General features: G+C 41.3%; 1 protein-coding gene across 1 annotated transcript in view; it reads left to right on the top strand.

Annotated features, from left to right (window-relative positions):
• Nucleotides 1-20,485, top strand: part of fat3a (FAT atypical cadherin 3a) — a 220,235-nt gene that overhangs the window by 82,517 nt on the left and 117,233 nt on the right. Inside the window, 1 exon segment of the mRNA XM_052078759.1 lies at nt 697-4,023. Coding sequence (XP_051934719.1) covers nt 714-4,023 — 3,310 coding nt within the window. The 5' untranslated portion in view covers nt 697-713.

Here is a 20,485-nt window from a genome sequence, read left to right as displayed (position 1 = left end):
TTGCTTTTGTAATATATACACTATATGTGACTAAGAATTGTATATTTGTGCTTGGCAATATGCTAAGTATACTTTCTTGTCCCATCCATATCTGGATCGCTTGTGGTGAAAAGTGCCAAATCATCAAGTTGCAGACCAGTGTGGCTCTCCTTTGACCGCAACATGACATTTACCAGATCAGGCTTGTCTTCCACAGACTAGCGTTGCACATATTTGTGGTTGGTTGCATTTTTTTTGGTCTCTTCCAAAGAGAACATACTCTGAACACATTAAGTTAACTCCTGGTTCAAACCCATATCCCGTTACCTCTGGCGTTATCACATGGTTTGGAGTCTACAGTTTCGGCATATTTCAGGAAAATGATGAAGGAGCCCATCATTTGGTCCTCCGCAGTTATTTTCTTCAGTGTTTGTTTTGGTGACGTTATACTTATCTTGCTAGCCATGTAATTATTTTGTTCCTTCTCAAACCACCTGTGGTTTTTATAAAACTTGCAAATGATGGTTATTGTTTTGCACCCACAACATGATGATGTCAGACCTCATTTTGGTTCTCCTTCTCCGCACTTCCAATCAGTCCTGTGGTCGACTGGATAATTAGTCGCCCATGAGACTAAAGTGTTCAAAGGTCAAACTATGGTTCCGTTTGTTGCAGTAAATATCTCTCACTAGGATCATCTGTATTTTTGTGTTTCAGGATGGAGTGATGATGGGATGGATGTGAATATGGGCCAGTGGGCAGGCATGCGTGGCCCTCTGCTCGGCCTCATCTTGCTGCTGCTGTTGTTTCTCTTCAAACCGCCACCCTGCTGCGGCCAGAACACCCAAGGGGCCCCTCAGAATACACCTCATTTTGGATTCACTCATCCTGTGTACCATGCCACGGTCTATGAAAATTCAGCCGCTCGCACCTATGCCAACAGTAAAATTAAAATGGGCATCCACTTGGCACAGCACTCCTGGGAGATTCGCTACAGAATCACATCAGGAGATGATGAGGGGTTTTTCAAAGCCGAAGAGTATGTGCTGGGCGATTTCTGCTTCTTGCGCATAAGAACTAAAGGTGGGAATGCTGCCATCTTAAACAGGGAAATTCAGGACAACTATGTTTTGACAGTCAAAGCCTCGATTAAAGGAGAGGCGCTTCTGGAAACCTGGGCTAAAGTCAGCATCCAAGTCTTGGATATGAATGACCTTCGACCACTATTTTCCCCCACCACTTACTCTGTCACCATAGCAGAAAGAACCCCGCTCAGGACTAGCATAGCACAAGTTACAGCTACCGATGCGGACATCGGCTCTAATGGGGAGTTTTACTATTTTTTCAAAGAAAAAAGGGAGTTATTTGCCGTGCATCCAACGAGCGGTGTCGTGTCCCTCAGTGGAAAGCTCAATGTTGAGGAACAAAGCCGGTATGACTTAGAAATCCTGGCGGTGGACAGAGGCATGAAGCTTTATGGCAATAATGGGGTCAGTAGCACGGCCAAACTCTTTGTCCATGTCGAACGTGTGAATGAGTATGCACCCCTCATAAACGTGATCACCCACAAACCCTCTTGGTTTGATAAAAACGCAGTATATGCCATGGTTACTGTTGAAGACCCGGATGAAGGCTTAAATGGGGATGTCGACTCTGTGGTCATTGTTGGCGGAGACCTCTCTGACCAGTTTTACATAGAAAGAGCTAATGAAGGCGAGTTTGCCATCAAGGCTTCCGAGACACTTAACTGGGAGACTTACCCAAATGGTTGTAACCTCACATTGCAAGCTAAAGACAGAGGAAACCCACCAAAATTCTCCGCAGTCAAAGTTGTCCACGTCGTTGTTAACACCCAACCAACGGGGGACATAAAGTTTGAGCGGGAGTTTTACGATGTTAATTTGAGTGAAATAGCACCACCAGGGACAATTGTGGAGGCTGTGAAAATTAAACCAGAGCCAGATGATGCTGAATATATCTTGACACCCTCTGCGGATTCCGCATTCTTTCAAATAAATACTATGACAGGTGTCATCTCCACCACTCGCTGGTTTACCCAAATGACTCAGAATGTCTTCAACCTGGAGATTTTGGAAATTGATAGTGAGCTCAAAGTCCAAATGCAGATTTCTATTGAGGATGCCAATGACAATACACCAACATTTACTCAGTCCTTTTACAAGGCTTTTGTCAATGAGAGTGTATCGGTTGGGACCACTGTATTAACGGTTTCCGCGGTTGATGTGGATAAAGGAGAAAATGGATACATCACTTACAGTATTTCCAGTCTTGTGACACTGCCATTCAAAATTAATCAGTTTTCTGGAGTCATCAGCACCATGAAAGAGTTGGACTTTGAATCATCTCCGGAGAGCTTTATGTTTGTAGTCAGAGCATCTGACTGGGGCTCACCTTACCGGCGAGAAAGTGAAGTAAATGTTACTATTCAACTGGAGAATACCAATGATAACCAGCCCTTGTTTGAGAAAATAGCATGTCAGGGTGTGATCCCCAGAGACTTCCCAATGGATGAAGTGATTACCACCATGTCTGCAATTGATATAGATGAATTAGATCTGGTCAAATATAAAATAATTTCAGGGAATGAATGGGGGTACTTTGAGCTAAACGCAGATTCAGGGGTCCTTGCATTGAGACGGCCCTTGGTCACCGCCAATCCAAAGAATGGTATTTTCAGTCTCAAAATAACCGCCACGGACGGTGAGAATTTTTCTGATCCCATGTTTCTTAACATTTCTCTTGTTAGTGGGAAATCAACCCCCAAAGGTTTTAATTGCAAAGAAACCAGGGTGGCTCAAAAGTTAGCAGAGAAATTACTGAAAAAGTCAAAAGCGGGCAACAAACCCAAAATAGAGGAAGGTTTTATTGACCTTTTTTCTGTCAATCGGCAAATGCCCCAGTTTGAGAGCTCTTTCCCTGCTGATATTTCTGTTGCAGAAGATCTAAAGGTGGGCTCAAGTGTTTTCCAGATAAATGCCTACGATGGGGACACTGGTTTCAATGGCCGGATCCTGTACTCGATTGCAGATGGCAATACAGATAGCTGCTTTCGAATTGAAATGGAGACAGGTCTTATCCGTGTCTTTCTTCCCATGGATAGAGAAAAGAGAGATCGTTACCTCCTCAACATAACTATCTATGACCTCGGCCTGCCACAAAAAGCCGCATGGCGATTACTCAATGTCTACGTCACGGATACTAATGATAATGCACCTCAGTTTTTACAAAAAGTTGGTTATAGAATCGTCATACCTGAAAACACAGCCATAGGGACGGATGTCATTCAAGTGGAGGCCACTGACAAAGATCATGGACTTAATGGGAAAATCTCGTACTCTTTTTTGACCAGCACCACCCACTTTGGTATCAACTCCACAACTGGCATAGTGTATGTTGCTGGACAACTTGACAGGGAGTTCAGCTCTTCCTTTCATTTGAAGATTGAGGCTCGAGACAAGGCAGATAAAGGGAGACAGAGGTTTTCTGTAACCTCTTTAAAAGTCATACTGGAAGATGTTAATGACTGTCCCCCACTTTTTATCCCAAGCGTGTACAAAACAAGGGCTCTCGAGGATCTCCCGGTTGGAACAGTTGTGGCCTGGTTAGAAACCCAAGACTTAGATCTGGGTTTGGGTGGCCAGGTCCGTTACTCTTTAACCAATGACTACAATGGATGGTTTGAGATAGACAAAGCAAGTGGAGCGATTCGTCTGACCAAAGAGTTGGACTATGAGACACAGCAGTTCTACAACCTCACCGTTCGGGCCAAAGACAAAGGAAAACCAGTATCCCTTCTTGCTGTCACCTTTGTGGAGCTAGAGGTCCTGGATGTTAATGAAAACCTCTATGCACCATACTTTTCCCAGTTTGCCTTGTCAGGATTAATTAAAGAAAATGCACATATTGGAACTACCCTTCTGCAAGTCAGCGCTCAAGATGAGGATGAAGGCAGAGATGGAGAAATCCAGTACTCTATTCGTGATGGGAGTGGAATCGGACGATTTGCCATTGATGAGGAAACAGGTAGGTTTTATTTTTTCTTTTCTTCATCTTTTGACAGGCTTGCCTTGATTTATTTTTTTTAATTTGTGAATGAGAAATCAATATGTGGAAAAAAACACTCATAAGGGCTCTATTTGTGTGCCCTGTGCTAGTCTTGCACAAGGATTGGTCTGAATCTGCGCCGAGGCCAGCGAGACCAAGTTTTATTCTTCTCAGCTTAGTGCGATTATTGAAAACTGGCATTTTTCTTCATTGCGGGTGTGTACACAGCCAACTTGCAAGCAGAACTCTATGGTCGGATGACGTTAAGTAGGCCAGGGAGATCACAGATCTGTGAAGTGGGCACTTTGAGACTGCTTTACACACCAATCGATTGCGTATGTGTGCAAAATGAAGACTTACACCGGCATGGGAATTTAACTGCATCAGTTTATATGCTCAAATACGTCTGTGTTGTCTACGAATATACTAATTTAAAAAAACTAAAACATTGCCTAAACACTGCGCCTACCCTCTATGTAAACATCACATGAGGACAAGTTGTGACTAAATTAAATTAAAAATAACAGCAAAACACTCCTCGATTGGAGTGCACATTGTACACTACTCCAATCATTGTGACATACAGAGAAACAGTGTTTAACTCAGTTTTCTTGTCCCTAGGTGATGAACAAGAGCACAGTAAAGGTTAAGATTGATTGCCCTTGTTAACCTAGCTGTAGCAGGCCTCATAAATCAGCTCCAAGCTGCTGAGAAACCCTATAAATGCAATTACATCTTAAAACAAAAATTATCCCGGTGTACACACACACGCACTCCCATTAATGCATCTAATTCAGGCTGCTGTGTAAAATACAATTCTGCATGAACAGAATCATGAACTTGTAATGTCGTGTGTTCACAATGTGAAAAAACTTTTTTGCTCACTGTCATCGATAAACTTTTTATTGTCGTTGAGGGGATCGTACATTGAACTGCTTCATGAATGTACATATTGTCTTTAACTGTTATACAGTGATAGGCATAGGTAGGCCTCACAGGAGTGGGTGTGAGGGTTAAGGTGAAATTTGAGTTGCGCTTGGAGTGTCATAAAGACAGACTTTCTGGCTAATTTATTTTTAAAGACATTTCCACAATCCAAGATGCGTAGAACAAAATACGGAATGTTGACAATGGAGACAAAGACATTTTTTAAAACTTATAGTGTGATTAAAAATCGAGACTCTGAAAGGTTGAGACTGATGACCAAAAAAACATGACCTTGAATAAGACTCGGTTGCCCAATAGAATTGTCCTCCATCCATAGTTTATTATTGTGGGTCAGATAGAAATTGTGTTTGAATTCAAATTCAATTCAGAAGGAAAAATTAATATCTCTTTTTTGATGTTGGTTTGATTGAAAGTCACAGTTGCTATTCTTATACGAAAAGTTTTCGGGGTGTCAAAGTGTCCATCTTCTAGTTCTATCTGCCTGTCTATTGAGAGAGAAAGAGAGAGATTCTGGCTCTGGCTCTTGTGTGGAGTTTACATGGTCTCCCCGTGCCTGCGTGAGTTTTCTCCAGATACTCCGTTTTCCTCCCACATTCCAAAAACATGCATTGCAGGTGAATGGAACACTCTAAATTGTCCCAAGGTGTGACTTTAAGTGTGAATTGTTGTTCTTCTGTGTTAGCTGCGATTGGCTGGCAACCAATTTAGGGTGTACTCCGCCTACTACCTAAAGACAGCTGGGATGGGCTTTAGCATGCTCGCGAATGTCATGAGGATAAACGGATTAGAAAATGGATGGATGCATGGATGGATGGAAAGTGAAAGCAAAATTAATGGTTTTGACTGTGTAAATACTTTAACAGTAGAACAGGTTTACAAACATTATCTTCCATATACTTTAAGGGTGGTGCGTCTCCTGCCTGTTTTCCATCCGCCCTTAACAAGGAAGTACCTTGCTCAGTAAAACAGAAAAAAACAAAACAATGGATAAACAAATTCAAATACAAAACTCTGTGAATTGTTCTCACATTTGTTCATCATGCTTGGTGGAGGTCCGAAATCAATGGCATTCTCGTTTTTAATGATAATTACAGCATTGCAAAAACAACAAATGTAATGATGCCTCAAGAAATTTGCACAAATTTGTATGCTTGTTTTATGGCTACTTACGGATTTTAGATTTTGATCTCTCTATCTATCTTTAAATAATTGTATTTATTTTAATTAATGTCAAGAAAGAATCAAAGAAAATAAGTTATTGAACATATAGTCTAATCAGTCGGTTAATCATTTTAAGTAGTCAAGTGAGTGCAAATTTGACATTTTTTTCGATGGTACAGGATAAAAAGATCACGAGAGCAGGTTTATCCATTAGGAAAAAAATAAATATCTTCTGAGAGTCCATGAGGAGAAAGGGGGCAACAAATTGTTCAATAAATGAGTAAAGTGCACCTATTTGTTTTTTGCTTTTAAATGTAGCTGACCTCCAAAATGGGAGTCATTCTGACTTGGTACAGGAATTGATTTTTTTTGGGAGGAAGTGGGATGGGACGAAAGTGAAAATACAGTCCTGCGTCACCGTCTACTGTGAATACCGGTAGTTATTATTTTTATTATTATTTTGAACATTAGTTCGATGCAAATGAGGTTAAAGAGTTAATTACAATGCTCTCACCGTGGGTCACAAGTATCTCTTTTTTTATTTGACAGGTTCTGGCAGTGTTTCTGTTATTACAATAAATGTAAGATATAAGATAAGATAACCTTTATTTGTCCCACACTGGGGAAATTTGCAGTCTACAGCAGCAAAATTGGGGCTCGGGCGGGACAAATTATTTCATTGCACAAAATAAATGTTTCAGAAAATAACTGTGCACAGTTCAATATAAAATAAGTTTTGCACATATATTAATAATAATAAACAAAATATCATAATATATATTAAATATTAACACACAACTATATCCATGAAAGCGTGTGTAAACACAAAGACAAAAAAAAAATTATGTTGAGAGATTATATTTAACAAATAATTGCGCTGATCTGAACAGGTGGGTTTTTAGTACTGTTTTAAAAGAAGAGGAGTGACTGAGTCTGTCTGAGGTGATGAGGGAGAGAGTTCCAGAGGGGGAGGCGATAGACAAGCCTCTTTGTCTGCAAGTCCGGTGCATGGTATGGATGGGAGGGGTGAGGAGCTTAGCAGGGGCAGAGCGAAGATTGCAGGGGTGTTGTCGTGAAGGAGGTCAATGAAGTGGGGGGGGGGGGCAAGGTTGTGAATGGCCTGAGAAGAATGGTGATGAGAAGAATTTTAAACTGGGGAGCCAGTGTAGATGTTGGAGGAGTCGGGTGATGTGTGGGAGTGGGTGAGGAGACAGGCAGCAGAATTTTAGATATGTTGAAGTTTGTCGAGAGTTTTGATGGGTAAGCCATAAAGAATTCTATTGTAGTCATCGAGTCATGTGGTTAGAAAGGCGTGAATCAGTGTTTCAGCAACTTAGGGGGAGAAAGAAAGGTGAATACAAGCGATATTTTTGAGGTGAAAGAAAGCAGTTTTGATGATTGTGGTTGATGTGGGTTTCAAAGAGTGGTTGATCAAAGATGACACCAAGGTTACGGATATGTGTAGAAGCGGGAATGGTGGAGCCGGCAATAGAATGTGAGAAGTCAGGACAGAATGGGCGAAGTGATTTCGGACTGTTGATGAGGATCTCTGACGTGTTGCTATTGAGTTCGAGGAAGTTGGTCTGCATCCAGCTTTTTATGTCTAAAAGGCAGTTGATGATGGTGATGTTAGTGGCAGCAGTGATTGATTTGGTGGAGATATCGAGGTAGATTGTCATCGGTATAGCAGTGGGAATTGAGACCATGGTGGTGTATAATGTGACCAAGGGGAAGCATGTAAAGGATCAAGAGGAGGGTGCCAAGCAATAAGCCTCGGGGGACACCTTGGGGGACAGGGGCTGTGTTGGACTGAGATTTATGAATACTGATGAACTGGTGGTGGACGATGAGTTATGATTTTAACCAGGAGAAAGCAGTGCCAATGATGTTAAGGGTGGACTCAAGATGGGTGAGAAGGATAGAGTGATTTATGGTGTCAAAAGCAGCGCTGAGGTCAAGTAAGATGAGAATGTTGAGGGAGTTGGTGTCAGAGGAGAGGAGGCCATTGGTGACTTTAAGAAGTGCTGTTTCTATAATAGGCGACGTGGGTTTTGAGGTGTGAGGTGACAATTCGTTCAAGTATTTTTGATAGAAAGGGGAGATTTGAAATGGCGATAGTGTTGTGGGATGTTGTGGTCAAGACCGGGTTTTTTGAGGACAGGTGGCCAGTTGGTTATTGATGGTGTCGTTCCAGTTGACGTTTCCTGGTTTCATGACTTCTGAGGCATAGGGTGAGAAGCTCCATCATCTGGGTGAGACTCAGAGTAGAGCCACAGCTCCTCCGCTTTGAGTTTGACAGATTAAGAAATCATGTGTAGCTCCTCCTTTGCTTGGCTGAATATTATTTTGTTCTGCCTGTTGTTGCATGTGTGTGTGCGCGCGTGTGCGTGTGTGTGTGTGTGCGTGTGTGTGTGTGTGTGTGTGTGTGTGTGTGTGTGTGTTGACAAGATCTTGAAAAAAATATGCAAACGTATGCTCCAAGGCTAACCTTGCCATGTCATTCATCCGCCCACTGTGTTCAGCAGAAAGCTTTTCACGTCAAGACTCTTCATCACAGTGTCACCTCTACTGTTTTAGGTGACAGAGTGATGGAAAAGTGTGGGTGGCGAGGCTGAGAGTTGATGGCCTCTATATCTACTGTAATTAATTTCTAAGCAGGAGTGAGGGCTGCATCTTTGTCTCACAACAAAACCAGCTTTGCTGAGAGTCTTGAATGTGAAGCGCAGAGGAACATGGAAACGGGTCACACACTACAAGCTACAGTAAACACTTAATGTATGGCATGGCACTGAAGTGCTGATGTTCCTTTAGTTCTGCTGGTGTATACAGTACATGTTTGAACAGTTTTTAATTAATAATTGCAGCATGTTATTTACGGCCCCAAACATAATGGAATGAAAGTGAAAAATGCCACGATTGTAAGTGTCAGTCCATAATCTTTTTCTAAAAACATAACATTCTACAAAATAGATTTATTTGTTTGCCAGGGAGAAGCCAATCCTGGGGAAGCTCTTCTGTGTTCCATGCACCTCACGCTTCTATTCTCCATGCCTTTATTGTCTGCTTTGCAAGGCAAAAGGAAAACATTGTATTTACTGTATTTATCTATTTATTGATTGATTGATTTATTTTTGCAGCCGAAAAGAAGAGTCAAACATCACATTGTGTAAATGCTATGTAACCATGAAATATGCGCCGATTCCCCGTGGACACAGAGCATATCCTGACTATAAATGTAATCAAGAAGTAATATCCTATCTTTCATCAAACAAGCACACGCACGCACGCACGCACACACACACACACACACACACACACAAATGAGGAAGTGTCACTTCCTCATGTAAGGAAGGCAAGAGGAGTCAACCGGTGCATTCAAGTGCGCTCAGTTTTTTCGAGAACCGAAATTTGTTCGTCATTCGAGGCATGGAAAAACTCAAAATTTTTGGTCGAAAACCGAACTGGTCGAGAATCGAGACATTCGAATACCGAGTTTTGAGCGTACGTATCGTGTCGTAATATGATCACACAGCTCTACATTGGCATAGGAAGGTGCCTCTCGCGTAGAGTGTCGAACGAAACTAGGGTGAGATAGATCGCCTCTGATGCTAAAAATGCAACTTAAATAAATATAAAGATGTATTGCATTGTATATATATTGTATACTTTGTTGGAAATGACATAAAATATATAGGAGGTGCAACATAATGTTCATATAGTCTAAATCAGTGGAAATTTGAATAATTTCTTCAAAACCATTAAGAGTGGAGCTTATTTATACAAGCTATATAACTTTTTTTAATAACTTTTGGCCCTGGGGTCATTTTAGCACCAGGGCTCGGCACCCATCCCAAACAGATGACAGATAGTTTGACAGGTACCAAGGGAATGGCAGGACACATTCGCCGGTGCATCACAAATACTGAACTACTCAGAAAACGCCATCTATTGTCCACCCGACTACAGTAAATATTCTCTAGTACTGACTCGTGTTTGCGCTGTACAATTTGTCCTGATAAGAGAAATTCCTCATTTGGGAAATGAGCATGGTACATGTCCTTTATGAACCTGCAAGTATGTTGACAAAATGCACGTGTAACAACACAATCAATAAAATACAAAAATATACTGTCTGTATAAAATATACTGTATATATAACAAAAACACAATACAGGTGTATGCCAAAAAAAATCACAGCAGTAAAATACGTACAGTATTTTAATGTTTAGTTTTTTCTGTCTTGGGAAAAAAAATGTATTTTGGATTGTTTTGTTGGATGCATTCTTTGGTTTATGACAATGTTTGCCAGCGTGTCATACAGTTTTCTTGCTAGTTGCAAGTAACTGTCCCGTTGATCACCGATGTCTGGTAATTCTTGTGCATACTGAAGGATTTTTGTTGCTGTTTAAAATCTTTCGCAATTACAGTAAAACACACGCCAGTAAAAAGTTGCTTACACGTCTTCGTTTTGAATCTGATGAATGAAAACGGCGAAGCGAACACGTTTCTTCGGTCAAGTCGAGTGGGTGCTGCTTTTAAGCTAGTGCCGCGTTCTCCAGGACGTAAGTGAATAAAGTTAAAATCATTCACAATTACAATAAAACGCACAGCAATAAAAACTCACACGTCGTCGTTTAGAATCTGATGATCGAAAAACGCGAGGAGAAAATTGTTTCAACGTTGTGTATTTTCCATCGCATCGGGTGGGCGTTACGTGTATTTAAGCTCCCGCGGCATTACACCTCCATCTGGGTCACGGGTAGTGGAATTTCCTCTTACGCAAGTTCCGGTAACACGTAATATCGTAGTCAAAATGTTAATGCATAGGTTTTTATTCCGGGTGAAGGATATTCCTTTCCATAGAATTCCGGGGATGGGAATATTTACTGTATTTCATCGTCTTTCATCAGACTGTACAATTTTGAGCCGACAGACCTGTTCACAGACAAACATAGTGGTCGTAGCTGATTTTGTGTTCATAGCCCGTGTAGAGTGAAACACTCAATGATTGGTCATGAGGCTATTGACATGCCCGTCAGTTCTTTTCTGTGTGAGGCTTCCCCCTTCTGAAGACACAGCAATATGCGGTGCAAGTGCCTGTGTAGTGAATTCTAAATTGTCTTCCACTCCCACGGATTACTGCAAATGCTAATCACTTCCTTCATTAATCCTCACCTAATTCCCAATTAAGCTTTGGACTCACTTTGTCTGGTTTGCTGAAATGAACTTCCTCAGATATCGCTGCACCCTCAGGACAGTCAGGCAGCTTCACAAATTCGCTGAGCCCAAATCCGAAAACTGAAAAGGCATTCATTCGTTTTATTCAGGGTGTTTCGTGGTATTCAACTCCTCGTTCATTGCTGGCATTGTTGAAAATTGACTGGAGCAGTGTCTGTGAATTCAGCTTCAGGCTTCATTTCATTGTTTTATTACCTCGAGATAATCCCTTTTGATGACAAGATAATGCTATTTTAGTATTTACCCGATTCTACCGGCAACACACTGACCAATACTAGCCAGCTCTGGTGCTTGAAAGTCATTCATATTGCTGATTGTGATACTGTTACTATTGTACTGGATGCCTTTTTCTCTTTTATTTTTTAATCTCGTTTTATTTCATCCATCCATCCATTCTCCGATTGGCTTTCTCCTCACAAGGGTTGCAGGGCGTGCCGGCGTCCCAGCTGTCTTCGGGCAGTAGGCGGGGGGCACCCTGAACCGGTTGCCAGCCAATCGCAGGGCACACATAGACAAACAACCATCTGCGCTCACAATTACACCTAGGGACAATTTAGAGTGTTCCATTGACCTGCCACGCATATTTTAAGAATGTGGGAGGAACCCGGAGTACCTGGAGACAATCCACACAGGCACGGGGAGAACATGCAAACTCCGCACGGGAAGGCTGGAGCCAGAATCAACCCTGCTTCTCTGCACAGTGAAGCCGATGTGCTAACCACTCGACTACCTGTTTTATTTTATCCAAAATATAATATAATGCCTGTAATTAATGTTTGTGCCCAATTATAGTTTAAATTTGCTTTCCTTGTAAAATTTTACCCTCATGGTGTCACGGTGTACCCGAAGCGACAGAATAATCGCTTCGTGTACAACGAAATAACTGAAAGTGGATCCCCGAAATAGCAGACACAGAAAGAGATTTGTCAGAGAACAAAAGGGGTCTTTAATGCAACACAAAAATACCCGACCGGGAGAATAACAAAAAGCGCTGGTCAAAATAAGGACAAGGAATTAAATAAGGAGAACAACAGAAAACGCTTGCGGGAAAATAGCAAGGATAGTCTGTTTGGAAAAACGTTATAAAGTTCACACGAAAGAGAACAACGACGCGCAATAACAGCCACAAGGCTTAGAGGCAACGAATAATCAGTAATCGAAATGGGCGAGAGAATTGGCACGGCGTGGAATACTCCGGCAGTGAGTAGACTGCCAGAGCGTCCAAATAAAGGCTGAGTAATTAATCACAAATGGGTGACAGGTGTGCAGGCGGCAGGCAGGAAGCCTGCCTACTGCTGGCAAACTCGGGACGTGACACATGGCTTCTCACACTGTACTTTGCAAATGTATAATCATGCAGAAACAAATCAAAAATATTACACTTGCTGTTAACGTTGGGTAGCACAAACCTTGCATGGGATGGTGCTCCCCTAAGTTTATTTAGCACTGGAAAAACATTTAATCTATATTTTGTGTTTTATAAATGCTACTAACAACAAAGATTTTGACTTTAGTTAACTTACTGTGGAATCATTTTCATTTTTTCTTATTATTGATGGTTTCCTCTCTTATGAATAATTATGGTGTTTTATGCATATTCTGACAATTATTTTTCTTTTATTTTGGGTGGGTTTTTTTTGCACATTCCCAAAAAAAACATGCATGGAAGATTCAACGTGCCGATATGTGTGAATGTGAGTGTGAATATTTGTTTGTCTGTGTGTATTGTAGTTGGCCAGTTCGTTCAGTATGTAACCTGCCTCTCGCCCAAAGTCAGCTGTTATCAGCTCCAGTTCACCAGTGACCCTTGTGAGGATAAGTGGTACACAGAGTGTTTAATGTCACTGCTTTAAGTGGGCCGCTACGCAGCACTTCTCAATTTTAGCCTCTAGCGTACTGGGACTTTTCACGGCACACCGGGGACAGCGTATGAGCCCAGAGCACCTTCTCTTGTTCTGTTTCTCTCTTGCACTTTGTGAAACTCACATGCCTTTCAGTAATTTGAGTATCTCAAATAATACATTCACCTCAATGCAATAGAATTTGAAGTTGTCCCACATGGTGGTGTGCCAGCCATCTTGACATTTCGGCTTGCCTGATCACAGTTTTTATTGCCATTGCGTAGTTGCAGCCAACATCAACAGAACACCATCCTGAAATCACATTCGGTCACTAATTTACGATTCTAAGAAACTGCAATCATTGTATGATACGGCACAAGTCGCTGTAATTATTTTTTTACACTCACATTATTTAAGTAATTAATTAATTATTGATTTATTATATGTCTTGAATATATTTCTTAATTAATTAATTAATTAACTGAATGATCAGCTGTTAAGCCACCACCTAATTTGCCTGGCAAAAGTCAAATAAGGGAATACAGCACTGAGCTGTCGTCTGGGATAAAAGTGTTGATGCATTCTGTTGTGCTTGATATTATTAGCTGGAGTGAGCCTCACCATGCATTATGTCACATTTTAACTGTGATTGTTTCAAACGGTTGTGTGCAGCGTGTATAACTTAACGGCTTTTTGCCTTTGAATGTTGGTCAAAGCTTAAAGCTAATCGTTTAGGCTTTGCCAGTGTGTGTTTTTCTTCAAGACGTGTTTCATGGGAGAGTCATGCTACTTACGCTTCAAAGCAAATGTAACAAAACTGAAGAAATTGGGACTGCAAGAATGCCATTGAAACAGATATTGTCTCAGTAAATACATTGATAAATAAATAAATATATAAATAAGAATTCCACATAGGAAATCCCTCAGTTCCCCCTGCAGTGGAAATACACTAAACATATTGAGGCAGCATTACAAACTGAACACTGCAGAATACATTGACTGGAGTGCTTAGAAATTTAGGAGACCTTATTCATTCTAATGCAAAACGGGTGTCACTTGTCTAAATCTATTTGTAAATGATATCCTGCTTTCCACACACAGTCATACTGTATGTAGGAATTGTTTTTTCCATGGGAGGAAGTCGAGTTGAAAAATGTTGACTAAATTTATTATGAGATTCTCCATTAAAGTCTGGGGACCTGGAAGATTTACACTTACTGTACATGCTGTGTCTGAGTGTAAGTGTGTGTGTGTGTGGCCTGAAGAATACATGTCTAGTCTTGTCTAACAAGATTTCTCGTAGTCCGTAGAGATAGTCAAAGAGAATAATGTTGAGTCAAAAGTGAAGAATAAATACAGTATTAGTTTTTCGCGTTAGCTTTTACAGAGCACTTGTATACAGACAGATGTTTAGCTGAAAGGCAATGTAGACTGGTGGTACATACAAACAGTTACACATGCAAGCCGAATACACGCGCACTGATGTGAGAGATTGGAGTAGCTTCGACAAAACATCGTCTGAGGGATTATGGGGCTATGTATAAATTATAAAGGATGATTTATGCAAAAAAATATGTAGTTTGAATGTTACAGACTTGTGTTACCATTGTATACCCAGATGCAGCAAACAAGCAGAAATGGAGGCAGGGAAACTTAAAAAAAAACATTTAATCATCCACAACGCACTGGAGGCAGTTTAAAAATCAAATACATTGAAAAATAATAAAACACACTGGAAGGAAATTACAGTGCTAGCACTTAAAAAACATGGAAGGGAAGCATGACTGACGAATAGACAATACACTGGCAAAATTGAGTGAGGCGCGTATTTTTTTTTACCCATTGGATGATGGGAATGAAGAATTGTATTATTTAGAGTATTACACAGGATGCAAGATTATTTTAAATAACATGGTATCAGAATTGGACGGGTTTGACACTAGCTCAGCTTTGATTTAAAAACAGAGATTACAGACAGAGAAAGGGAGAAAACAGTTCGTGCTCTACACGACAGTAACACACCGCCAACACGGCGATGGGGCTAACTTCAGAATAAACCCTACATTGCCAAATGAATACAGTAAGTATTCCCACCTACGGACTTCTCATCCGGATTAAAAACCTATTTATTCAAATTTCGACGATGATATTACATTAACAATCGTTTCAAAACAATGGAAATTCCGGTATCCGGAACCCGGAAGCCATACGGAGGCCTGCACTAGCGCACACTCAAGCAAGACACGCTACTAGGGATACGAGGGAATAACTGTCCGCGCTGCTATTTACTCTCATTGGATCCAAAACGGTGTAGTGCAAGTAACTCTTTGATCACGAGTTTTACTGGAATAGTGAACAATTTTGCATTTCGTTCATTTACATTTACATCCTGTAGATCCGAGGTCCCCAACCTCTTTTGCCCTACGGACCGGTTTTATGTCAGACTGTATTAGCAGGGACCAGCCTTTAAGGCTGGATAGATACAACAATATATTATGATATTACCTGCATGAAAAGTGTGATATTTTCGAAACATAATAATAAACACGAATGACACGAGAAAGGTCCTATCTGGCCGCAACACTCTCTGGTCGCTATGGTAACGTTTAAACATGCAAATAAAAACTGCATGAAAAATACGACTCGCCATTGCCGCTTATTATGCAGAGTAGGCTTGGTGCGTGTGAATCTCCCGTTGAGATAAAGCCGTATTCAAAATAGAACTCCTGATACTGTCTATTAAATGTAGCCTTCTCTTTCTTGAAAGTCATAGGCTCCTATTCTGTCTCCTGGCTGGGCCTTTTCCCCTTCCCGAAAGAAAATTTCAAGGATGTTTGTTTTTTATGCGGTAACCTATCACGTGACCGAGAAGCGTGGATTCACCTGCGTCAAGAGTGACATACTGTAGACTGATAAAACAGAGAATCTGGTAATTTTTAAAAATAAAACAGCTTTCAGATTCCGAAATGAATAAAACGGAAGGAATGTAAGTTATTTATTCTTTCTGTGCGACCCGGCACCAAATCACCCATGGACTGGTACCGGGCCTGGCAATTCGGGACCCCTGCTGTAGATCATGGCATCTAAACGAAGAGGAGCGGTAGTGACCGTGGAAGAGAGAGTGGAATGCATCTGATTAGCTGCTCAACATAAATTTCTTGTGGCTCGACGGACAGTCAAATATACAAACATATCCTGGAATGCGTTACCTGCTATTTTGCTAAAAACCTTCCGCTAATTGGACCACTAATTAGAGAGAAGGCGAGTTACATCGCGCTAACTATGGCCATCAGGGACTTCGAAGCGTCCTGTGGCTGGCTTCAAACGTTCGTTGCACGATATTGGCTGAGCAACGCTGTCTTGTGTGGTGATCGAGGTGAGGTCAAGTTAGAGACAGTGAGTGAGTGAGTGAGTGAGTGAGTGAGTGAGTGAGTGAGTGAGTGAGTGAGTGAGTGAGTGAGTGAGTGAGTGAGTGAGTGAGTGAGTGAGTGGAAAGAAAAGCTACCAGGTCTGTTACTACTCTTATTTTGTATCAAATAGTCCTAATTTTGTTATATTTTGTTCATATACCTGTACTGTAAGCTGCAGTTTTTGTTTTATAAACAGTTTTTGGAGGATATATTTTTGCATTTTATTGCTTGTGTATTTTGTTAACATCCCTGCATGTTCATAAAGGACGTGTACCATAATCGTTTCCCACATAAATACATTCTATTAGAAGGAAAGATTGGAAAACGCAAATATGAATCCTGACTAGAGAATACTTACTTTTATATGGAAAGCAATGCCTTGGATCGCTTTTATTTTGAAGTTGTTCCTGGCAGCATGTCGCGATATAACGGTTGAGTTGCCTCGTCTTCACGTGTTTGATGTCGCAAACGGTTGCTAATGACGTCAACAAGTGGTCCTGAAATCACGTTTAATCGCGAAGGGTGTTAAAACACTTCGATACTATGACCTTGTACTGTACAGTGCCTGTAGCCAGGGGCTCCAATGTTCGGAGATAGCAGCGCTAGCAGATAGCGATGTTACTGCTGAAGTCCTCATACACGTATAGGCTGGTGCAAGCCGTCGGATTGCTTAAAATGATTGTTTTAAATAAAAAATGAAAACCAGTGGATTGTTCAATATTTCGTGAACTATTTTTTCGTGTCTTCTGTATTCTTAATTGTTGTTCAAACAAGCAATAAAATAAATAATTTTCTGTTGGATATTCAAATATCAAAATATTCGAGAGCTACGGCCCTGCACTAGGGATGTGAATCTCAGCACTGAGGACGATTCGATACACATCACGATCCACTGCCAGCGATGCGATACTTAAACGATACATGGAATTTTCTGGCGATACGATGCGATACGTTTCACCGTCGTCACGATGCGATACGATTCGATACACATTAAGTTCAAATCAATGCGATCCGATACGATACAATGCAATTTGTTGCGATATTGTGCAATTAAACATGATGCAAATAAGCAAAGAAAAAAAGCTTTTAAAAAGATGGAATTCAGTATGGTATTACAAAAAGGATACCACTTTATTCCTTATAAAGAGTAGAACTTGTAAAACAACTTATTTAAGCCCTTTCACAATTGGGTTTTGTGCAAAGAAAATGTAAACAATTTGGCACCTGAGACTCACAGCTTTTGCTATAGTGTAAACACAAACAGACTATTCTCACTGAGTGTCTTATATGAAATATAATAATAATATATATATGTATATGAATCTATAGCGCAAGATGTCCACCCATCCACTGTAAGTGCAACTCTTTGCGCACTGTTCAGCGACACAGTAATCTCACTTCTTACTTTGTTGTACACATCGGGAATATGTTTGTAAGTGAACACAGACCTGTCTGGTATTTTATACCTGGGTTCCAAAACGTGCACGAGCTGTCTGAAACCCTCGTTGTCCACCACGCTAAGGCTGGAGGTCTTTGCATATGAAATAAGCAGTGGCCTTAGTTATAGCCATTGCGCGGTCACAGTGAGTTGCAAGGGGACTCCCAAAATAAGAGGCAATTTTTTTCTGATCCTGACCTGGTTTACCAAGAGTTTCTCTGGTGTCCGACGAGGAACTGGGCGAGGAAGCGGGAGGGAAACTTGTGGGTGATCTGGTGCCATCGGTTTAAGTGGGTCTGCATATTTGTGGTGCTGCCGTTGCATGGCTTCTTAGTGCGACATTCCTTTCAAATTACGGAGGTTTTATCAAGCTTTCCGTCTTTCTTTTCGAAGCCGTAGTATTTCCAAACATAAGATTTGAATGTTGCGGCTGCATTAAATATAGTAGTTTCCTTGCTGCTGCGTGCGCTAACTTCCATAATGTTTCGCTCGTTGTGTACTGGACTGTATGTGACGCACGGCTACCGTCTGTATTCAACACAAAACGCAAAGCAATGATGGTGCATTCATTGCGCCCAGGAAAGGGCAGATATGTGACGATTAACATGAATAAAACGGCGATTGAATCGGATTTTACCGATACCCATCAATGCATCGTGATGAATCGCGATTTCACCGATACCCATCAATGCATCGTGATGAATCGCGATTTCACCCGTCAATCGCGTCGTACCCAGTGAATGAGCCGATGCACTCGGATCGCGAACGTGCGCATCGATGTATCGATTAATATCGATTATTTTCCACGCCCTTACCCTGCACCCGACCATCAACCCACCCTTGCATCCATGTATTTTCTATTCTGCTCGGGTGAGTCTTTCTGGCCGAGATACATCCTGGACTGGTAAATTCGCAATTGCAGGGCACATAAAACCAAACATTCACACTACGACCAATTTAGTTGTCAATGAACCAAAGAGGCATATTTTTGGAATATTGGAGGAAGCCGGAGGGCCTACAGAAATCGCAGACAAGCTTGGGGAGAACATGTAAATTCCACACTTGAATGCTGGGCCTAAAATTTGAAAGTCATAAATATGAGGCAGATGTGCTAACTACTCATCCCTGTGCTGCCGTACAATAAATGTGCCCGAGTAGGCAGCCGTCAGCAAGTGCTCTCATGAGCCTTGCTTTTTTTTTTTTTCTTTTTTGTGTTTGTTTTGTCACTTTGTGTTTGTTGTTACGTCATGTGGACCTGACCATTCATCAAGGAGGAGACTCTGTGCTTGGCGGTTGCGCCTTCTCGGCAGCATGGGTATATCAGCACTGTTTTTGACTGGGAGGAATGTCGGCGGCATTTGACGGTCGTTGCTGGACAGTCCCGGGGCACTTGTGTCTTACGCCTGTAATGGGCAGGATTTTTCACAGCCCCGCTTTGTTCAGCGGAGAGATCGGTGCTGTTGAACCGTCTGCGGCTGGATGGATGTAAGTCTTGAGGAGCCGACAATGAGAAGAAAGGAGCGTTAGCGCGGAGCGCCGATGGGGAATTGGAACTGGGAGTCGCGGCTTGGAGTTTGAAGCGGATTACGTGGGACAGGAGAAGTGAACTAATCTCTTTTTGTCAATGGACGCTACAGCTTCGTGTTTGCTTTCAAAACTTAGCTTGTAGCAGACGTGTGCACATTTTCAGCATGACGTCTCTGTTCCACTGGTGAAAGGACACTTTGATCCTCTCCTCTTTCAGCTTCAGACAACAAAGTGTATGCAGAAAAGTGGTGAAGATTGCACGACTGTCTGTGTCCTATGTGTTGTGTTGTGTTATTTTTGCTATTTTGACTTCAAAATAGCGCCGTGAGAGTGGCTGCCTTTCCAGCAGCTCCTATATTTTGTTGTTCTATTTCTTCCTTTGATAACTTTGCTGCTGTGAATTGGGAATTTCTCCACTGCGAGACAAATAAAGGTTTTCTTATATTGTAAATAAATAATAAAATAAGCATCATACATGACTGTACAGGGATGTAACGATCAGGTCAACACTGTGATATTAAATTGCCACAATATCGTCATCGTCATTTTACTATATTAAAAGTAGCTCATCTCAGTTAAACTTAACAAAAAATGATTCGCCAAGCCTATTTTTTGTACAACACAATATAGTACTTTTTTCATGATCTTGAATTTTTTTTTTTTTTTTAACAATATGGTAAGTTTTGACTCAGTATCGGGGGGCCTTTATATGACATTTATATATTGTTACATCTCTACGACTGGACGGAGAGAAACAGTATATTATAAGTTAACCATTTACACAATAGCACATGGATGTGAACAGCTTGAGCTCGAGAGGAAAGAGGAGCTAGTCTATGTCGGCAAAGGATGAGTCAGGACAACGGTCATGACTTGGT

This window comes from Hippocampus zosterae, chromosome 10 (genome assembly GCF_025434085.1).
Source record: "Hippocampus zosterae strain Florida chromosome 10, ASM2543408v3, whole genome shotgun sequence".
In the NCBI taxonomy this organism is placed as follows: Eukaryota; Metazoa; Chordata; class Actinopteri; order Syngnathiformes; family Syngnathidae; genus Hippocampus; species Hippocampus zosterae.
This window is presented reverse-complemented; position numbering and strand designations above follow the sequence as displayed.